The 18428-nt window shown below is 37.8% G+C and overlaps 1 protein-coding gene across 7 annotated transcripts in view; it reads right to left on the bottom strand.

Moving 5' to 3' along the window:
• Positions 1-1734: 1734 nt before the first annotated feature.
• TRABD (TraB domain containing) overlaps positions 1735-18428 on the bottom strand; it is a 33380-nt gene continuing 16686 nt past the window's right edge. For 6 of the 7 annotated variants that reach the window (XM_005519213.3, XM_088055578.1, XM_014249046.2 and 3 more), the window contains 6 exons: positions 17606-17746; positions 12623-12733; positions 11086-11225; positions 9258-9430; positions 7520-7631; positions 1735-4972 (listed from right to left, as the gene is read on the bottom strand). In XM_005519213.3, the coding sequence (XP_005519270.1) occupies positions 4798-4972; positions 7520-7631; positions 9258-9430; positions 11086-11225; positions 12623-12733; positions 17606-17746 (852 nt within the window). In that variant the 3' untranslated portion in view covers positions 1735-4797. The remainder of the gene's footprint in view (positions 4973-7519; positions 7632-9257; positions 9431-11085; positions 11226-12622; positions 12734-17605; positions 17747-18428) is intronic. The other variant, XR_015772555.1, reaches the window with a different exon arrangement.

Below are 18428 nucleotides of genomic sequence, written 5' to 3' on the forward strand. Positions count from 1 at the left end.
AGCCAGGTGTCAGGACTCAAAGGACGAGGTCTTGCGATGGAAAAGAGCACACGCCCCCAGCTCCCAGCCTTTTCTCTACTGGGAGTGAGGGTAACATCTTTGTTGCTGTTGCCTCCCTGGAATGTAGAAAGCTCCACTCTGCAGCAGGCAGAAGGCAAGCAGCAAGGGAAGGGATAATTACACAACCCCCAGCCACCTTCTTCAGCTGGGAGCTGCTGAACAGGACAGCTGCTTAAGCTGTTCCTGGGGTTCTCACATACACAGGGACACACAAGACCTGCTGGTGCGAGGATATAACAGCTGGTGCATTTTTGCACCCCAAGAGTCAGTAGACTGATTTCATCCTTGTATCTTTGGGGCTACTTTTGTCCCGTGTTTGATGTCTTCCATGTGCATTTCCACATCACGGCATCAGCACCTCGTTGAAGTCTGTCCACTAGTCAGATCCACATGAGTGACTCTTGTCCTGCCAGTACTTAAAAGCTCCCACATCTTATCAAAATGTCAGTCTTAAAACACTCAAGTCTAAAATAAAATTTATTTTGGTTTTAAAAAGAAACAGGGAAATACATACATGAGAATCTTAGAGTTACACAAGTGATAATGTGCTGTTTCTTTTCCATGTGTTTTTCCCACTGCCTGGCACTTTGAGGTAACTTGATATATTAGTTTTTTAGATGTTTTACAATACACACAGAAATACAACTTCCAGTGGAAACACAGACATTTTAATCCACCTCAAATAGCATATTTTTAAATTTTGTTCAGTATTTGGTATAGAAAAGACACCTCAAACATGGTGTGGGCCAGCAGTGTAAAAACGTAATGCTGGTGAACAACGCTCCCAAAGCAGGCAGCTGCTGGGTGCCACCTGAGGCTGACTGAACACTGCCCCAGAGCTGAGCTGCTGTGCAGCCTCCTCTGCCACTCCCAGGGACAATACAGGACTACAGTATTCAAAGATTTTTCTTCCACCTAAATGGTTTAACCAGCAATTCTTTGTAGCCACAGCTCCAATTGCAGCTGGAGGGAACTATTGCCTGATCAAGGAAAAACAACAGGCTGCATTTTGCTTTACATACAATCAAAAAAGATGGACCACTGATTAACAAAGGGTTCAAACAGATGGTACATTATCTGTATGGACTACAGCTTATCATATATATGAATACAGGGTCTTTGGATTAATATGTTTTTTTAAAGTAAAGGTCACAGTGATTTACCTGTGTCAATTTCAAAGAAAAAGCTCTGCCACCCATTCAACATCTTTTGCACTTAAAGGATCTTTATTTCTCACACACCTGAAGCACAAATGACTGTGCCTGATGTCAAGCCAATGTTGGAGTGCTTTGCTGGACTGGGACTACAGCTGTCGGCTCCTTGCAAGACTGAGCACTGGAGACAGGAAAAGCAACAACAAAATCAACTCACCATGCATAACTCTGGGCTCTGTAAGTTCTCACATTGAGCAGTCTTCCTGTGTGTTCAGTAGGACAGGGAAACTCATCCTTTTCTTCTTAACCAGTTACATGTGGTAGGCAGAGAAACTGCCTACTGTTCCCCTGCTTCAGCATTACACCCAGATGCCCCTCAGCAGGAGGTAATTAGTTAAACTAATGTTCTGCAAGAAAATGTGTAAAATGGTGGGATTATCCTGTACTAGATCTAGCTAACCAGAGTTTGCTCTCAATAAAAATATTGGCTAATTAGGAAAATAAATACCTTCAGCAGAAATGGTGGTTAAAATACTTTATTTTTTATATAATAGAACATACTGCTGTTTACTTTAAATCACTTTAAAGGCACACGTTGTTAAAAATACTTCAAATTTACATCACATGTACAAATGCATAAAACAGATGTACATGTCACCAAAAAAAATACAATATGGCTTCATAAGGTTGAGGCGGGGCTGGGACAATTCAACATATACTTAAATTTTACAGGATGCTGCTAACACTGAAAGGACTGACTAGAACAGAAAAGAATGGGCCTGAAACACAGATTATGTTATATAAACAGTACAACACATTGAACATACAACATCAAGAATCCGTGTATGGATTCATAGAATTGTTAGTTCTGCAAATTCATCACTTTCCAGTGCCACTGAATAAACAGTGCATGCATATGATCTGCCAATTTGCAACTGTGGGAAGATAAACTGCAAATTTTCCATCCACAAAGAGGTTCCCTGAAGAATGTGCTGATATGCTTTGTAAAAAAAAAAAAGAAAAAGAAAAAGAAAAAAAAAGGTTGAAACAATAGACTTATGGTACTGACTGGAGAGGATAGCTGAATAACGAATGGACACCTTAGTTGGTAATGACTTTTGGCTAAAAAGCATAAAACATCAAGTCTGCAAGAATGCTCCATGACAATCATTTACCATTAGTCCCACCCAAGATTAAGGCTCCTATCTAAAATTTACCTTAGATTTGTTTTTTGTGTAAAATTACCTGAGCACAGATATCAAAGATCTACAGAGCTTTTAAAATACCTGCAGATACTTTAAAAATCTGTAGAGAACTTAAAGAAAAATATCCATATATTTAATTCTACTAGCTAAATATTCTAAAAAAAATAACCAACAGAACATTTTGGTATGTCAGGAAAGCCAGGAGAAGAGCAAGTTTAAGCTTTTGCTTTCATCTTTTAAATATGTACATAAAATGTAATAGAATTATTCAAATAGGACTGCTTAATTGTAAACAATAGATTGAATGTTTTTAAAAAACAGGAATCAAAATTCAGGCAGTCACTCTACTCTTCTATAAATTGTTTACAAATGTTGATTTTCCTCTTGCTAGAGATGGCTGGTGGTTTTTTAAGCATTAATAAATACAAAATAAAAGGACCTGCCCCGCTGTTTTCTGTATTATCATTTATATTTTGTGTCCTAGAAGCATGAACTGCTGTCATTCTCATTTGCTAAGGTTTATTCCCTGGACACCTGTAAGGCTCAGACCCAGAAAAGCACCTAGCAACATCTTAAGAGCTCTGCAGAATCAGGTTAGATTCAGTAAGGTTAAAAATAAACATGCACTTTAATAATTTGCTGCACTGGAGCTCATAAAATTTTCAAAGAGCAAGGCAGAAAAGCATCAGGTTGCATGGACAGACCAGCTCCCAGCAAAGTCAATACCATCACAGAGAGGAGCATCAGACCCTTAATTTTAAAAGCTTAAAAAAGACTAGACTGTACAGAAGATAGATGTACATACTTTGAGCAAACAAAAGATTGTATGGAAACACTTCCAACACAAGCCTTTGGAAATATGCCCTATTAAAAGTGGTTTCTGGATTTTATTGAACCAACTGAAAAAACACAAAGAAACACAAAACACAACATCACCTTTTCCTCCTCCTGCCTCACATACTGGTTCCCATCTTTCATTCCCAAAAGAAATTAATACAGATAAAAACCTCACTTTAAAAACAATGAGCAACTGTTTATGAGCCTGAGGAGCAAATGGGACTCTTCCATTCAAATACATCGGGTTAACTTTGATATGACAATGTTATCTGTGTTGTTGAACTAGGACTAGCTGATTGCCAAGGGCATTTTACAATCACTGACAATCCTGTAAAAAGGGAAGGTACCAAAAAATTTCAATGAAATATGAACCTAGGATTAAAAAAAAGAAATACATTGATGATGGATGAGTGTTCCAGATAATTAAAAAAGAAACAGCAGTCTGTAGTACCCATAATTCTGTGTATAAATAGCAGTTAATCCAAATAAAATGCTACAGTTGGTTGAAAAACTAAATTGAACACTGTTTTCCTATTAAATAGATTAAAATATTCATCCACTGGGAAATTACATTGATAAATAAAATATTTTCATGTAGCAAAACCAAGGGGCAGGTTAATTCCACGCTTTTTATGCCAAATATGAAAGGTCTGAGTAAAGAAAGTAAATTGTACAGTAGTTCTAGTCTCTTAAATTTACAATACTGAAACCAGCAGGATTTGGCTAAATAATACAGTTTAAATAAGCTAATCTAAAGGAACAGTGTCCTGTAAACATCTGACACAAACCACATTGCATTCTGATGGGGTGGCTATACCTTCTCTATGCAGGAGAAAGACAATTCAACTGGTGGTGGTAACAAGGGATGCAATCTAAAGGCAACATTCCTGTTCTTCAATAAGGCTTGTAAAAAATTTGAGCCGTGTACGTATGACAGCCTGTACAATTCTGAAATTTCTGGAAAGCTCTTAAGTTTAAAAAAAGCCTAAATGTTTTAGTTATAAAATACACATTGAGAAGATGTCCTTTTAAATTATGTGTAAAAGTGTCTGGCACCAGAAACAAACACTTGGTATTATGCCTAAGAAAAAAAGCAAAGACTCATTCAAGTGTCCCTGAACTTCAGAGGAGATGCAGCCAATTAGGTTACTTTGTGTTGTTCTTTCCTCTGGAAAAGAAGCCATGAACACACCCTTTAAGCTGCCTTTACTACATCATCAGTTATATATATATATATATAATGCATATATATAGTATACGTGTATACAGTATGCATACTATATATATATATATATTTGCATACACATTTCTTTACCTCAATCTGGAATCATCTGGTTTCATGCAGCACACCTATCAAGAATCAAAACTATTAATTAGATCATAGCTGGTGTAACTTTAGTATCAAATCTTTTATTATATAGTGATTGAGTGTAGCTTAGCATCAATCAGCTCTGACTAGAATCCTCATCCTTCAGTCCAGTTCACGCATTGCCTCCATCAACCTTTCTTCAGTCACCTTCTTCACACAGCCTCTACTCGATTCACTGCTGAGACACCTCTGACAGCCTCTGAAGATAGCTCTGTGTTGCTGGCATTGAAAGAACAAACTGAACTGTCCTGTGACCTATTCGGTAGCAGCCGTATCCCAGCAGTCCAAAAACTGTTGCTTTTAAAACAAATTTGAAAATCTTACTTGAAGGTGATGGAGGAGGCACACTGAAACAAAAGACAGAAAACAATATTTGCATAGCTGTAAAGAGTAGGCATTTTTCAATGAAAAAAAAAAAAAAGAAAAAGGGATCTTTTCTCCCCTTTCTCTCCACAGTGCAGGAAATTTTTGGGTAACAGATGCATCATGAATGAACAATGTATTCTTTCATGTTCAAGGGCTACATACAATTAAATAACAATAAAAATAAATAAACACTAACAAAGCCTTTTCTACTTATGTATTATGCCACTCCTAATGGCTACAAACCTTTACTTGTCCATCACCCTGCCAAAATAGCTAAATCATTTTCTTCTTTCCAGACTTCTTGAATACTAAAAGAGAATATTGAGATTTTCACAAAGCCACTTGGAAGTCTTCGCACTGGCCACGTGAGCCAGGAGGGCATAGGGCAACAGACACACCAGGTCTACCCCCACAACCTTCAAGCAGTTTCACTGTTGGGGTATGAAGCAAACAATTAGTATTACCTTCCCAATAAAGCTGACTTGGAGAGCACAGGCACATACACGTGCAGCCCTGCACCCTCACTGACAGGCTCTGCAGCAGTTCAGCTGGCCCTGAACCCACAGCAACTCATAATCCTCTCACTCAACTCAGAGGCCTCCATATATTGCTTCAAAGGAGCCTGAAGTTATCATTTATTTATATCCAGAAAAAGTTTCTAATGTATTCAGAAGTAATCAGTTACAATAGTGCAAAAACATTGGGTGCTCTCAAACCAGGTTAGATGTGCTGAGATTAGGATACAACTAGACTGAGCTTAGATCCATGTGCTCAAACTAGGGAAAAGTTATCACTGCTAAGACTTGGTGCACATTACAGCAATATACAGGAGAGTTTTAAAAAAGCGTATGTATTGAACCAAGAATGGTGTAAAGGCATCTCTTCACACATTCTTATACCCTTCTCCACCGATTCTTGCTCAATTCTAATACCTCACCACAATTACAAAAAATCAATTAATAACAGCTGGTCAGGGCACAGTGCTAATGATGCCCAGGTTATGAGTTCAATCCCAGTATGGGCCATTCACTTAGAAGTTGTATTCGATGATCTCTTCCATCTCAAAATATTCTGTGGAAGACAGCAAAGTCTAATGCTAGGAGTCAGGTTCAATGCATGAACTTAAAAATTAGAAAAAAAATAGAAATATATGTATACTTTTATCCAGAAAATTTTCATGTTCCAAGGTCTAAAATTTAACTAAATACCTGTGAAAGTCTTAAAAACTTGCCACTTTAGAGAGGTGATGAACACTAAACACACAAAAGAAAGCCCTAACTCTGCTCTGCAACTGCAGTGCAATAGCATGGGGACAAAAAAGTTTAAAGACAATGAAGTCTAAACTTCAGTGATAAAGACCTTCTGTGAAGGCTTGAAGACATGCACTTGGTCTTTGGGCTATTCAGTTCTGTGTTGTCAATGATGCAACCAACAGCCACCACACAACTACATGGATTTGGACAACCTAATTGTACAGGTTATTTGCAAGGGTGCAGAGGAATATGGACATCTAGTTTGTGACTCCAGGTGAGGCTTAGCCTTGAAAGACATATAAATAAAATTATAAATGGCTAGGCAGAGCTTTTGTACTTAGCATTCTTGAATCCAGACAATAAGTCACTCTAAATCGTATTTTAGATGTCTAAATAATACCATTTATGCGGATTTCCATTTATGTGGTTTTCATAGCCTCTGAAGAGATGGGTGAGTTGGTTACATAAACACAATAAATGGATGTGATAAGGAAAGTGTGAATATTTAAAACTCTATAATCCTAAAGCACAACAGACCAATACTACTAGCTTGTATTATAATCTCTCCTCTATTTCTGAAATCTTGACCTTTGTGGCCTTACCTTTGTGGCTTTATGGAATACATAGTCTGAATGCTTTGGTTCTTCAATTCTGTCTTTTACAAAGCACATACATCTATTTTCATATTTAATATATTTATATTTAATATTATCCATATTAATATTTATTTTGAAGCAGGAGTTCACCAGATACATAGCTTAAACCAGCTCATAATTAGTTAGGTATACACATTAAATTAAGTCATTACTTAGATATACACTTAAAAATAGGGTACAAGCAATGGCGACACTAAGCTTGTCAGAGCCAGCAGTCCTGACAAAACAAAAGCTTTAAATCCAATGATTTGTATTTACCTAAGTTAGACTAAAAGCCTTGTTCTGTTTTCACCATCTTCCACAACCCTCATTAGAATTTTCATTTCATAAGAAGACTTAAATGAGAACCAATTAAATTTCTTCCTAGACAAGCACATAGTCTCATCTCTACTTCCCTCCATATTCAAATATTTATTGTTTTCCTTTGACTTTTTCTTTTTCTTTGTTGTAAGCACAATCTGCAAGCACTGCACAGCAAGTCAGTGAGCTGACAGGGCAGGGATGACAGTAGAGATGATTGTTCAAGCTGTGACAACCAACCAAAAAAACCTCCAAAGAAACTGCTGGATTTTAGCAAGAGAAGCTGTTACACCAATACGTAGGAAAGGGCGACTATTACCTCATTATTTCCTGGATCTTTAAGTCGGAATTCCAGTTCTTTTCAATTCCAGGTACATGACCCATGCCAACAACACCAACTACAACAGCTGGGATATATTTTCTAGGTTCATCTGAGAAAAGAGAGATGGAGAGAAAGGAACATATCTGTAAAATAACTAATTTCAGGCTTTAAATAAATAGGCAATGTATGAGACTACAAAATTGGTTTTTCCAAGATACAGGGATTTGTATAGTAGGATCTACTACCAAACACTGAAACCCTGTTGTTACATACTCATCTCACCTACTGCCTCTTTCGTTGAAAGTCTGAAAAAGTCAGCATGGTTTCTAGATTTTTAGGAGTCATTTATTTAATATATAATATTTATTTAATAAAGAGACCTGGCCAGTGCTCATACTACAGCCTCAGGGTGACAGGCTCAGCAAATGCAAGCTGAATTTTCTTTCCTTCTCTGTGCAGGTCATGTTTCTGTGCTGCTTATGAGGAACATCCCTGGTCTTTGGCATCTCCTGAACAGACAACCTTCTCTGCCACTTTGGACAGTGGCACCTGGCACAAATAACATAACAAGATTTGGGCTCACAATCGGAGAACAACACTTGAGACCACACCTGTCCCTGTGAAGGTCACTGTTAGAGACCTGGCCTCAGCAACAGCAAACCCAGGCCAGTAACACCCAGCAGTTAGCCAGCTACCATCAGACCAATGCAACGCACACCAGCTCTCGCCCTCACCTCCCATCTACCACCCAAATTTCACAACATCCAAAACCTGGTTTCTGGAAGTTTTCCCTAATGAAAAATATAGCACCATGCCACAAAAAACCCTTCTAACGAATAATGATCAGGCTACTTTCCTATGGGGAAAATTCTATACAATACATAAATATAAAACATGAGTTCCACTGTTTTGCTTTAAATAGCCACCCTTGATTTTTCCAAAAGTAAAAATGTAAAGAGCAGCCCACCTCAAAATGGAACAAAACTGTACTGAAAACACTAGAACTATTATATATATTTACCAAATTGGTTTTTCTAAATTTTCTTTTTCTCAGTCTATTCTGGAGTTGCTCTAAATCAGAACTGCAATTACAACACAAGTTCTGCACTGAAGTGATGACAAACACTATCTTCTTAAAAGTAAGAGGTAAAAAACTTCAGTATGCTTATCTCTATAGGAAAGGCATGCAGATCACATATGCCAGCAGAATACTCCAAAGATTAGACAAATACTATTTTTCTATATGCCTATACTTCACTGAAACAGCAGTCACATATGAATATTACTGCCAGATCACCAAAGTTCCTAGCAGCCAAATTTTTAAGTATAAAAAAAAGCCCATGAAGAGTACTGAAATTAGAGAATTAACTTATCAATAAATGAGTCCCTCAGCAGCCAGTGACAACAATGAATTTGGTGAGATAACGGGGCAAGTGAGATAGACTGTCCCATACTGTGCTGCCCTACCAGATCCCTGCCTTTTGAAATAGTTGTCTGCCTAATTAGTACTTTCCAATTTTAAATAGCACAATGAGAAAGGAAACATAATTTAGAGTCTATTGCTCTATGTGGTTTCAACAGAAGAGTAATATCCCTTTTCAATTTTTTAAGCATTGTATCTTATGTGACATGTGGCATTCATGAAGAGAGCATCCCAGATTTCCTGAGAACTGAACTTTGGACCAGTACACAAAGTACACCTTGCTGGTTATAATCTCTGCTTTAAAACAATTACTTTCTGAAGCTCGAGGTAGTTCTATCTGCTTTGCTGCTTGCTTCAGCATGTAGGTCAAGTAAATATCTCGTTCGGAGACAATAGTTCGATGAAGATCAGGGAATTCTCCAATCATTTCTGCCATCATCTGTTCCAGTAAATCCTTCTGTTTGCACTTCTCCACATCATCTTTACTGAAAGAAAGGTAAGTTTTCTCAGTATCTGTTACACTTTTAAAGGTCAACACAGACAAACTAATGAAAAAAAAACAATACCTAAATACAGTCTACAGTTCTCCTCCCACAGTTTTCCTCTCCAGAAGGAAAATAATCTCCATAAACCTGCAAAACTTGATACCTAACAATGCCTCTACAGTGAAGGAAAGGGAAAGAAAAGAGGTCACTTGCCTTTAGCCAGTTCAACTGGATTTTCTCCCTTCCCACTTTAAAAGCTGACAACTCAACTCAGCAAAACCACTAGGGCTTGAAAGGCAGGAGAAAGTGGTGTCCCACTTTCATTGTGTATTGATAAGCTTTGAAGAGCCTACACACAGCTCTTCAGAGGTAGCAGATCTGATCACTGAACACTCAGAGACTCTACTTAAGGAACAAAAAAGGCACACTGTAATGCACAGTCTGAGGGCATGGAAAGACATCTGTAGGTTGTAGTGTCAATCACAAGTCTTTAGAAGGGAAGACAAAGTTATAAACCAATTCCCAGAACAGAAGAATAGCAAATGGGCAGAAAATGCAAAATAAGAACTGCAGGAGTAAATGTAATGATCTTTTATTCTTTTCATAGGTGCTATAAACACTTCTGTTAGCACCTTTAGGTGTGGGTCATAGCTTGCAGCAATGAAATTATCTGGTTTGGCATCACTGTCTAGTAAAGACCGATTTCAAACAGGCTTCCTTTAGTTTCCAAGACGAAAAGAACACTACAAATGTCAGCAGGGCAAGCTAAAGGAGAAATGCTAGCTTTCAACAGACCCAGAAACATCAACAGACTGACAATTTTGATGTTGAATTATTACTCCATTTTCCATAGAATCTCACGATGGCTGGATGTATATTTCAGAATATACAAATTATTGTACTGAGGCCTTTCTCTTATTTACATTATCCACACACAGTGGTGGGAAAGATTTTATTTTCTGCATAAAAATAATAAAATAATAATTTAAAGGAAAATTTTAAAGTATACTAGGAATTCCTCAGCACCTAATCTTACACTTCACCTTCACTTTATTTTCAAATAAAATTGAAAGACAACACTTGATGTTGTGTTATATTAGGAACAGCCACGGAAGCACGACATAGACTCTCTAACCGGGTTGCACAAGAGAGCAAGTTTTAGTATTCCTGATTTTCTTTTATAGACAGGTCCAAGAGGGCCTGAGAGGTAAAACTCTCATTGGTCATCAAACCAACACATCACTATCATTGGACAGTTAGGAAAAATACCCCTTGACTGCTTCTTGCAAGGAAACAAGGATCAAAACACCTGCAAGGATTGTTTTCCTTCTCTAAGAACTGTTTTGATTCCTATAATTTCTCAGGCCACACTTTCTCAGGCCAGTCTGAGAAAGTTATGTGACTTGGTTTCACACAGGCTCAAATTAATGCCTGAAGCCTAAAAATCTCTTATTTGACCATTGTCAGTTCCCACAACCTGACACAAGATCAGAAACACAGCTTTCACTTCAAAAATACATATTATTGCAGGATAATCTGTATTCATCCTTCTCACTAACTTCAAATTTCATTGCATCAGGCTGGGTATCCTCATACTCAAGTCAAACTGAAGAATTGAATAATCCACCGAAAACATATAGAGTGCTTATTCATACCTGATGGGGTCAGATAAGAAGCAAAGGCCCCAAGCAAGCTTGACTTTTTGCCAGAAGGAAAGTGCAGCAATTGCTCTCTTAAACGTTACAGGGATGGGTCGGTCACCGAGGTGGAATTTACAGAAAGGTACTTTACTGGCCTGAAAGAGAAGATAGAAATAACTAGTCACTGTTTCATACTGCAGCACATCATATTCTTATTAATGAATGTTAAGGATTTACTGTGTTATACAAGGTATCTTAAAAAAGAGCAAGCAGTGTCATAATTCAACATAAAAAAATATTTTGGCTTTGCAGTAAATAAAATTTACAAAACACTACTACATTACTTCATAAAGGAATAAATCCACTACACAATGCAGTAAGTATTACAGTAAGAAGTATTAAATTGTAATGCCACACCCTTGAGATTACTTGTACTAAAGCAGAAAGCTTCTGATTATTACTACATAAGGTGACAATGGGGCTCAATATCTTCCTGGATCTGAAAAAAGTAGGAGGTGAACTGACTGTCATCATTTTGGTTTCACCTAGTATTTGTCAGGATCATCAACCTTACAGCTGGGCATGGTAAAAGATACTAAAGAAAGAGCTTATGAGACAATAACTGATGCCAGATACCACGTGACAATGTGAGACTTGGCTGTAAGCTCATGCTGACAAATTTTAGCACAGTACTGAATTTCTAGAAAATTCTTTCCTATGCAGAGTTGTTTTAAAATTTCCAGCAATCGCTTTAGAATAGGACAGAGCTAATTTTTTTCCTTTCCCACTTAAAATGGGAAACACTTAAAATGTTTCATTCTGGTCTAGAATGCTCAAGAAAATAAGCCTTGAAGAATTTTTCTTTTTATTAAGGATAAATACACCAAATTATTCCAGACTTTTTACCAGCAATGTTCTCTCAGATTTCCTTACTAGTATATAATTTGTATAAAAATAGCAAGATACATTCTGCAAAATGGATACATACACAGAAAATACCATCCCAGCATTTCCAGAAAAAAAAAAAAAAAAAGATTAGTGTAAAACACAGTTACTGTTTAGTTTCAGGTATCACTGTTGGCAGCAGTACAAAAAGTGATGTTTAGGACTAACAGACCAGTCAGATATTTCACTTGCCCAGTCTTTGTAGATGAATGGAATGTATCAGATCTCATTAATCCTTTAGAGCTTGTTTTCACAGCTTGAAATCCTACCACCACCAACAGTGGGACCAAGATCAATATTCAGAATTCAAAATCAATTATTTAAAAGAAACTAAGTTATTAATGAAAACGAATGTCTTCAGAAATATCATGAGGAAGAAGCCTTATCATTTGATGCCTTTTTGGAATTGCTTTCCTACCACTTATGTCTCCAAATCTTTGTACCTTAAAGTTTGAAGTCAAAAATGGTTTTTACTACTTCACTGGCTTCAGCAGAGCTATGGCCAGAGTGCTGTTTTCTAGGCAATAACAAAATGGTTTTATTGAGTTCAACTCTGGAAGCAAAAGGCCAGTAATCTGACCTCAGAAAAGCCATTTCAGGTTCGCACCTCTTTGAAAGCCTCCCTGAATTCTCCTCCTGGGGCCATTCCCAGCTGTTCCGTGATGTGAGCAGAAACCTTCAGAAGCAGCATTTGCATCAATCCAGACATGACTCCGTTCTAGCAGAAGAGGGAGAAAAACATGTAAAAATATGTCAACAGGCTGAAGAATGCACTGTTCACAGAAAAAACATTAATTATTTTAATGAAGAAACAGCACTGAAGCTACATTTTGGACCCAATTCACTGATCAATACATCCCATATTTCAGTTTTTATCAGTTTACCTAACTGTGCGGCTAATTCTGCCTTTCAACAGAAATGTACAGCAGGTTGAGAAAATAAAGGATAGCCAGACTTATTTTAGTCTATGTTTACTCTGTTTGCTTAAAGAAAGTGTCTGAATAACTTAATGGTTAAACAGTTCATACTGTGCATTTAATTTTTCTTGACCTATCTGGATACAAAAAATAATGGGACCACAGGAGCATATTCCATTAAATGTACAGTGAATGCCACATCCTAGAAGTACTGAAGTCAGTAGCCAGTGGTCTAATCCCAGACATGTCTACAATAATGAAAAACACTAGGCTGAGGACTGGTGAGATGCAAAAACACAGAGAATCTAACACTGTACAAGATCTTAAAGAAACCTCATAGTCCTGAGTACAAGTCAGTTTCACAAGAAGATTGAAGGCTCTCTATTGCTTTTTTGAACTAGACTTAAAAACCAAGCTCTTCTCTTGAAAAAGAAAAGAATTCTCTTATGTATACTTAAGCAAAATTTTCCTTTCCTGACCTTTTACAAAAAGAATGAAAAGAACATCTCAAATCCATCCCTTCTGTCCGGCTCTGTTACTTTTATGATTAGGACTCAATGAATCAACACTACTTGTCCCAAAGCATAACCTGCACCTTGGTTTCACATCTCCTCCAATGTAGCATCAGTCACATTCTGCCAAAAGGGGCACTGCCTCTTCCCTTGACAAAGGCTAATTTCCTGCTGTATCATCAGCTTCATGCAGCTGAAGATGAGGTTACATCATATTAAGCCTGACTTAATATAACTGCTGGAAGTTACCAGAGAAAGGTCCTGGTCTCCATTCCTTGCTCCAATAATGACCCACCCAGTGCCAGATCCAACGCTTGTGTGATCTCTCCAAAGGCTGTGTGTGGGTTTGTGCCATTAAATGAACTCAAGAGTCACTGAGGACCACAACTGGCAAAAGAGAGGGGTAATTTTCAAAGCAAATTGATTATCTGTCTTATCATACTATAAACTAACAAGCATGGAAGAAAGTCAAGTCCTGGGCTTCTGGGGAGAGCCAAAGAAGAAACAGGAGAAAAAGTGTTTTCACAGCATCCCTGAGATCCAGTTAAAGTGCCTGGGCAACAAAGCAATCCAGAAGTTCAGAAAAGATACTCACAATCCCACCCCCCCTCCAAAAACTAGGGTAATGCAGCCTGAGGCTAATCACTGGCTGATCGCTCCTTCAGGATTTATGCACCTGAGGTTGTATTTTAACACTGTGATTTGTACTTCTGGCTAAGAGAGGGATGCATCTTTGAAATGTTTCCAAGTGAAATTTGGAAATTTTTCTGCATGAAACTCAATACCTGCCATATTTGTTTAGCATGAAGGAGATAAAGCAGCTGTATGTAGCAGCAACCAGCAATAACTGGCCAGCCAGATATTGTCAGGGGATAAAGAGAAAAATGTACAAAAAACAATGAGAGCAAAACAGTAAGGAGGTTATTATCTGTACTAGATTACTCAGTGCTGTATAAAGGAAAGCTGACCACAAAAGAACATTAAATCCTGAGTGGATGGCCATAATTTCATAGGTTAGATGCAACAGCCATAAATAAACATAGCAATGCACAAGTATAAAGAAATTTAACTGCACAGGCAGAGGGATGCAAAGCTATTAGCACACAGGAAAGAGAAAGCAAACCCCCAAGTTTATCAGCTCAATGTTCAATAGGAGTCAGAAAGCAAGAAGAGTAAGAGATTACCGGGAAAGGAACAATAACAGAACATGAAAGCACTGCTGTACAGTTTTTAGCAGACTCCTGCCTTGAAAACAAGATTCTTCAAGTAGAAAATGTGCAAAGAAATACCAAACATATGAGAAGAGATTAAACACACTAAATACTCATGAAGCTTGGGAAAGGATGACTGAGGGAAGATACATTACTGGACACACAACTAGCACAGACAGTGAAAAGGGCAGGAGGAGAGAGCAATACTCAGGCAAAGAACACTTACACTGTGTATGGGAACACAGCTTATGCAGGGGACCTTGGAGCTACTCTTTGACTGCATTACAAGTCACTGATCGAGCAGAAACAAGCCACGTGTACTTTCATTTGCAATTCTTGTAAAAACCTTAATTCCCATGAAGGAAGGCAGCACAACCTTGACACCTGGAGCCTGGAACTGGTCTTCCTACTGCTGCAAGACCACCGGTAGTTAGACTTCAAAACACAAGTGAAGGTAGCAAGTGAACAGCAGCCTGCTCCTGTCCTTATGGATTTACCTATCATCTATCAATTCATGTTCTATCTGTTTTATTTAAGAGGACTATCCCTGTGGGTTACCTAAACATGCAGAGCTGTATCACACAGTTCAAAAGATGAGCTTTTTTCACTAGCCAGAACCAACATTACAATATATTTCTGCACAGGTAACTTCAGACAGAAAGAGGCTGAACTGTAATTCGGCTGTCACTAGCTCACTTTCTATTCTGTTCCGAGAGCAAGGTTTCTCAAGGGCTCCGCTGTGCCAAGAGTAACAATCTTACAGCTGCCGGGAGATGATGTAGCAAAAACCGAGCCCTACTCAACCTATCACAAGGCCATGAAATGGACACAGAAGGGATAGTGGAACCAGGAAGCCAGGGAGAAGATAAGAGAACCTGTCATATCAGTACTGCACATCTCCGGGTTATCCACATTTGAGTCAGATACCAGTTCTGCACCATGTTGCTTTGCTTAATGTAAAGCAAACAGGTACTTCATTGCAAACAACTGTAAGGGTTTTGAAATTCAAGGAGGAGCTAAAGGAAGTATGGTTTTAACCTGCAGCAGTTACTTGATAAGCTGTGGATAGCAGTGACCCATTGCAAATACGTATGTTTCATGCCAACATTCTGCTCAGCTTCCAGCTTCAATTAAGAGCAATGAAATCAAATTTTAGCGCTTAATATTTATGTAAGTGATTATAAAAAGACACCATTTGGGTTTTTATTTCTCATTTCCAAACTCAAGGATGAAAGTTGAAAGCAGTTTTGACTTTTAATGTAGCTTTTGGGCCTGTTGCACTTCAATGAGAGGAGGCAACTAAGGCATAACTGAGCAACTTACAAACTGGTCTGATTTTTATCAGAGAAAAACAAAGACACTATAATTTGGCATGAGACAGTGGGACTGTTCTTCCTGGTTTTCCCTATATAATCCATGCTGTTAGTGATTCAAACAGGAGAGGTTGGAGGATTTTTTGGTTGAGACCATAGAGAAACACATTCTTTAAAAGACCCAGTGTTCATATTTTATTATTTGCATTATTCCTGCAAATAAAGTAAAGGAGACTAATACTGAACTGCAAAAATAGGAAGGATCCTCACAGTATTCTCTGGCTTTGGAGCCAACAGAGTCTGAGTTTTCTACTGTCTGCACACAAGATCACTTCACGCCCTGGTAGGAAGTGGTAACTGCAAAGCTGCCAACATGAATTTACATCACAGAGAAAAAGAAGTCTGCTATTTTGTTTTCACTGTCCCTTTCCCCTTAACACAATACAAAATGTTGCACTTAGCGTTGACATAAAGAAGAAAGTTTCTGTGCCCGTTCACAAGGTCAGAAGCCCCCTAGCTAAGCAGCTCCAGCTGTTGTAAACATGCATTTTGGCTACACGCATCAGAATAATCCATTTTACCCAAAGTAAACAGATAGATGCAGCAATTCATGCAATAGGCAAGTGTTTTGCAGTGTCTTTTCCTTTGATAGGGCATAAATAAAGAAAACAGGAAAGATGCATTATTGCCTAACTCTGTGTGTCAGAAAGCCTACTCTGAGACCCTGTGTGAGCATACACACTGCACAGCCCCAAGCCACTGCAAGTGCTTCTGCATCCATGTAGATTATATTCCCATCAGGGGTACAGTCCTGGAAATTCCCCAATTACATCAATAAAGCAATTCCGATATACAGTTACCACACAATCAAAATAACAATCTATAAATTTCTTCATCCAACTGGACACTGACACTCTTTTTACTATTGACCACGCACTGCCATTCTAATCAAGTATCCTGTCATTTTTAAGTCAACTTTGTGTTGTTTAACTGTGCCTAGCTTAAAATTACTTAAATGCAAGTTAGCTAAGTAGAACTGAAAAAATACAGGACTTTTTTTTTGCACATACATCCCGATGTGTCCACATCAAACTGCCAGAGTAGTTATAATATGAATAGAACCCCACACTTTTTGGCCTAAATTTTTCGGAATTCCCCTTCAAGGCCTATTTGTCAATTAGAAACTACTCAAAAGACAAGTGAATAGGTAGGAATTAAAGAGCAACACACCAGGATGAAGAAGGAATGCAGCTAAACAGAAAATAGAAAAATTAAGTGCCCTTTAAATAGTTGTGATACAGATGCAGATTGCAGGAATAATAATCACATTTAAATATATTAGCAGAGCACTACAATTGCAAAGTTAGACTTGTGTCCTGCAAATGGAGCAGCTGTTAAACGCAGGAGGATTCCTGTTAAGGTCAAAAATTTGCCCAACCAATCCCATTGTGAAAAGAAAGTCCTCAATGCTCCATCTGAAAACAGAAAAATCTCCCAAACCTAGTTTTGCCACTGTTACGGTATTCTCACCTACATCAACAGTATTAGGTTCCCAGATGGTGGGAACATTGGTTACGATTGCAATTTGACAAATTGCACTTAACATAAACCTTTAATTCTCACTCTAGGAATCATACCTGCTTTATAGCTTGTTGAAGTTTTTCCAGATTTATTTCTTTGGCTTCTTTTAATAATGTCTTTTCATCCATCTTTAACATAGAAACTCTGTACTGGCACAGTTCCACCACAACTACATCAGGCTGCACTTCTTGTATTGTCTGAAAAAGACGAATTTGTTTATAATGCTTTAGAACAGAATTAACAGAAATGCAGCCAATATCAACACTTTAAAGAGAAAAGGGACCTTAAAAGCACATTCCAATAATAATTTTCAATTTAAAAATCAGTAGAATAGTAAATAAGAGTTCTCCAAATAACTATGCATTGACAAAATTATTAAGGAAGATGACAGTAAAATGTCTTAGTTACTGGGTACTTTAGGACAGGATAATGGTGAACATATCGCTGGGAAAGTGAGCCAGGAAGAAACACTTCACATTAAATTTTTCACAATCACAAAATTAATTTTACTTTACTCTGTGGTATTTTGCAGTCTGGGTTAGAATACACTTTGTGCAGAATTGTCAACCCTGATTCTTACAATATTCCTCCCCCTCTAGCTCCTGAATAAAGCCACTCTAAACTGCAGAGTTTGCAGGAGGTACTTGAAATAGTTCCTACTTTTACTAGAGCTTCAGACCTATTTGCAGCCTAAGAATGGAATCCAAGTTTGGAATCCAAGCATTGTTTTACAGCCAAATATGATCCAGGCAACATAAGCTTCACTAGTGAGATTTCTACTTTCAACACTGGCACTGTATCTGCCTTTTTTATTGAAAGGCAAGTAAAACTATTTGAGTTGGGAGAGCAATGAATTGCATCAAAAATTATTACTGTAAC

This window comes from Pseudopodoces humilis, chromosome 5 (genome assembly GCF_049639895.1).
Source record: "Pseudopodoces humilis isolate 2021_Gansu_Grassland_sample_001 chromosome 5, ASM4963989v1, whole genome shotgun sequence".
Lineage (NCBI taxonomy): Eukaryota > Metazoa > Chordata > Aves > Passeriformes > Paridae > Pseudopodoces > Pseudopodoces humilis.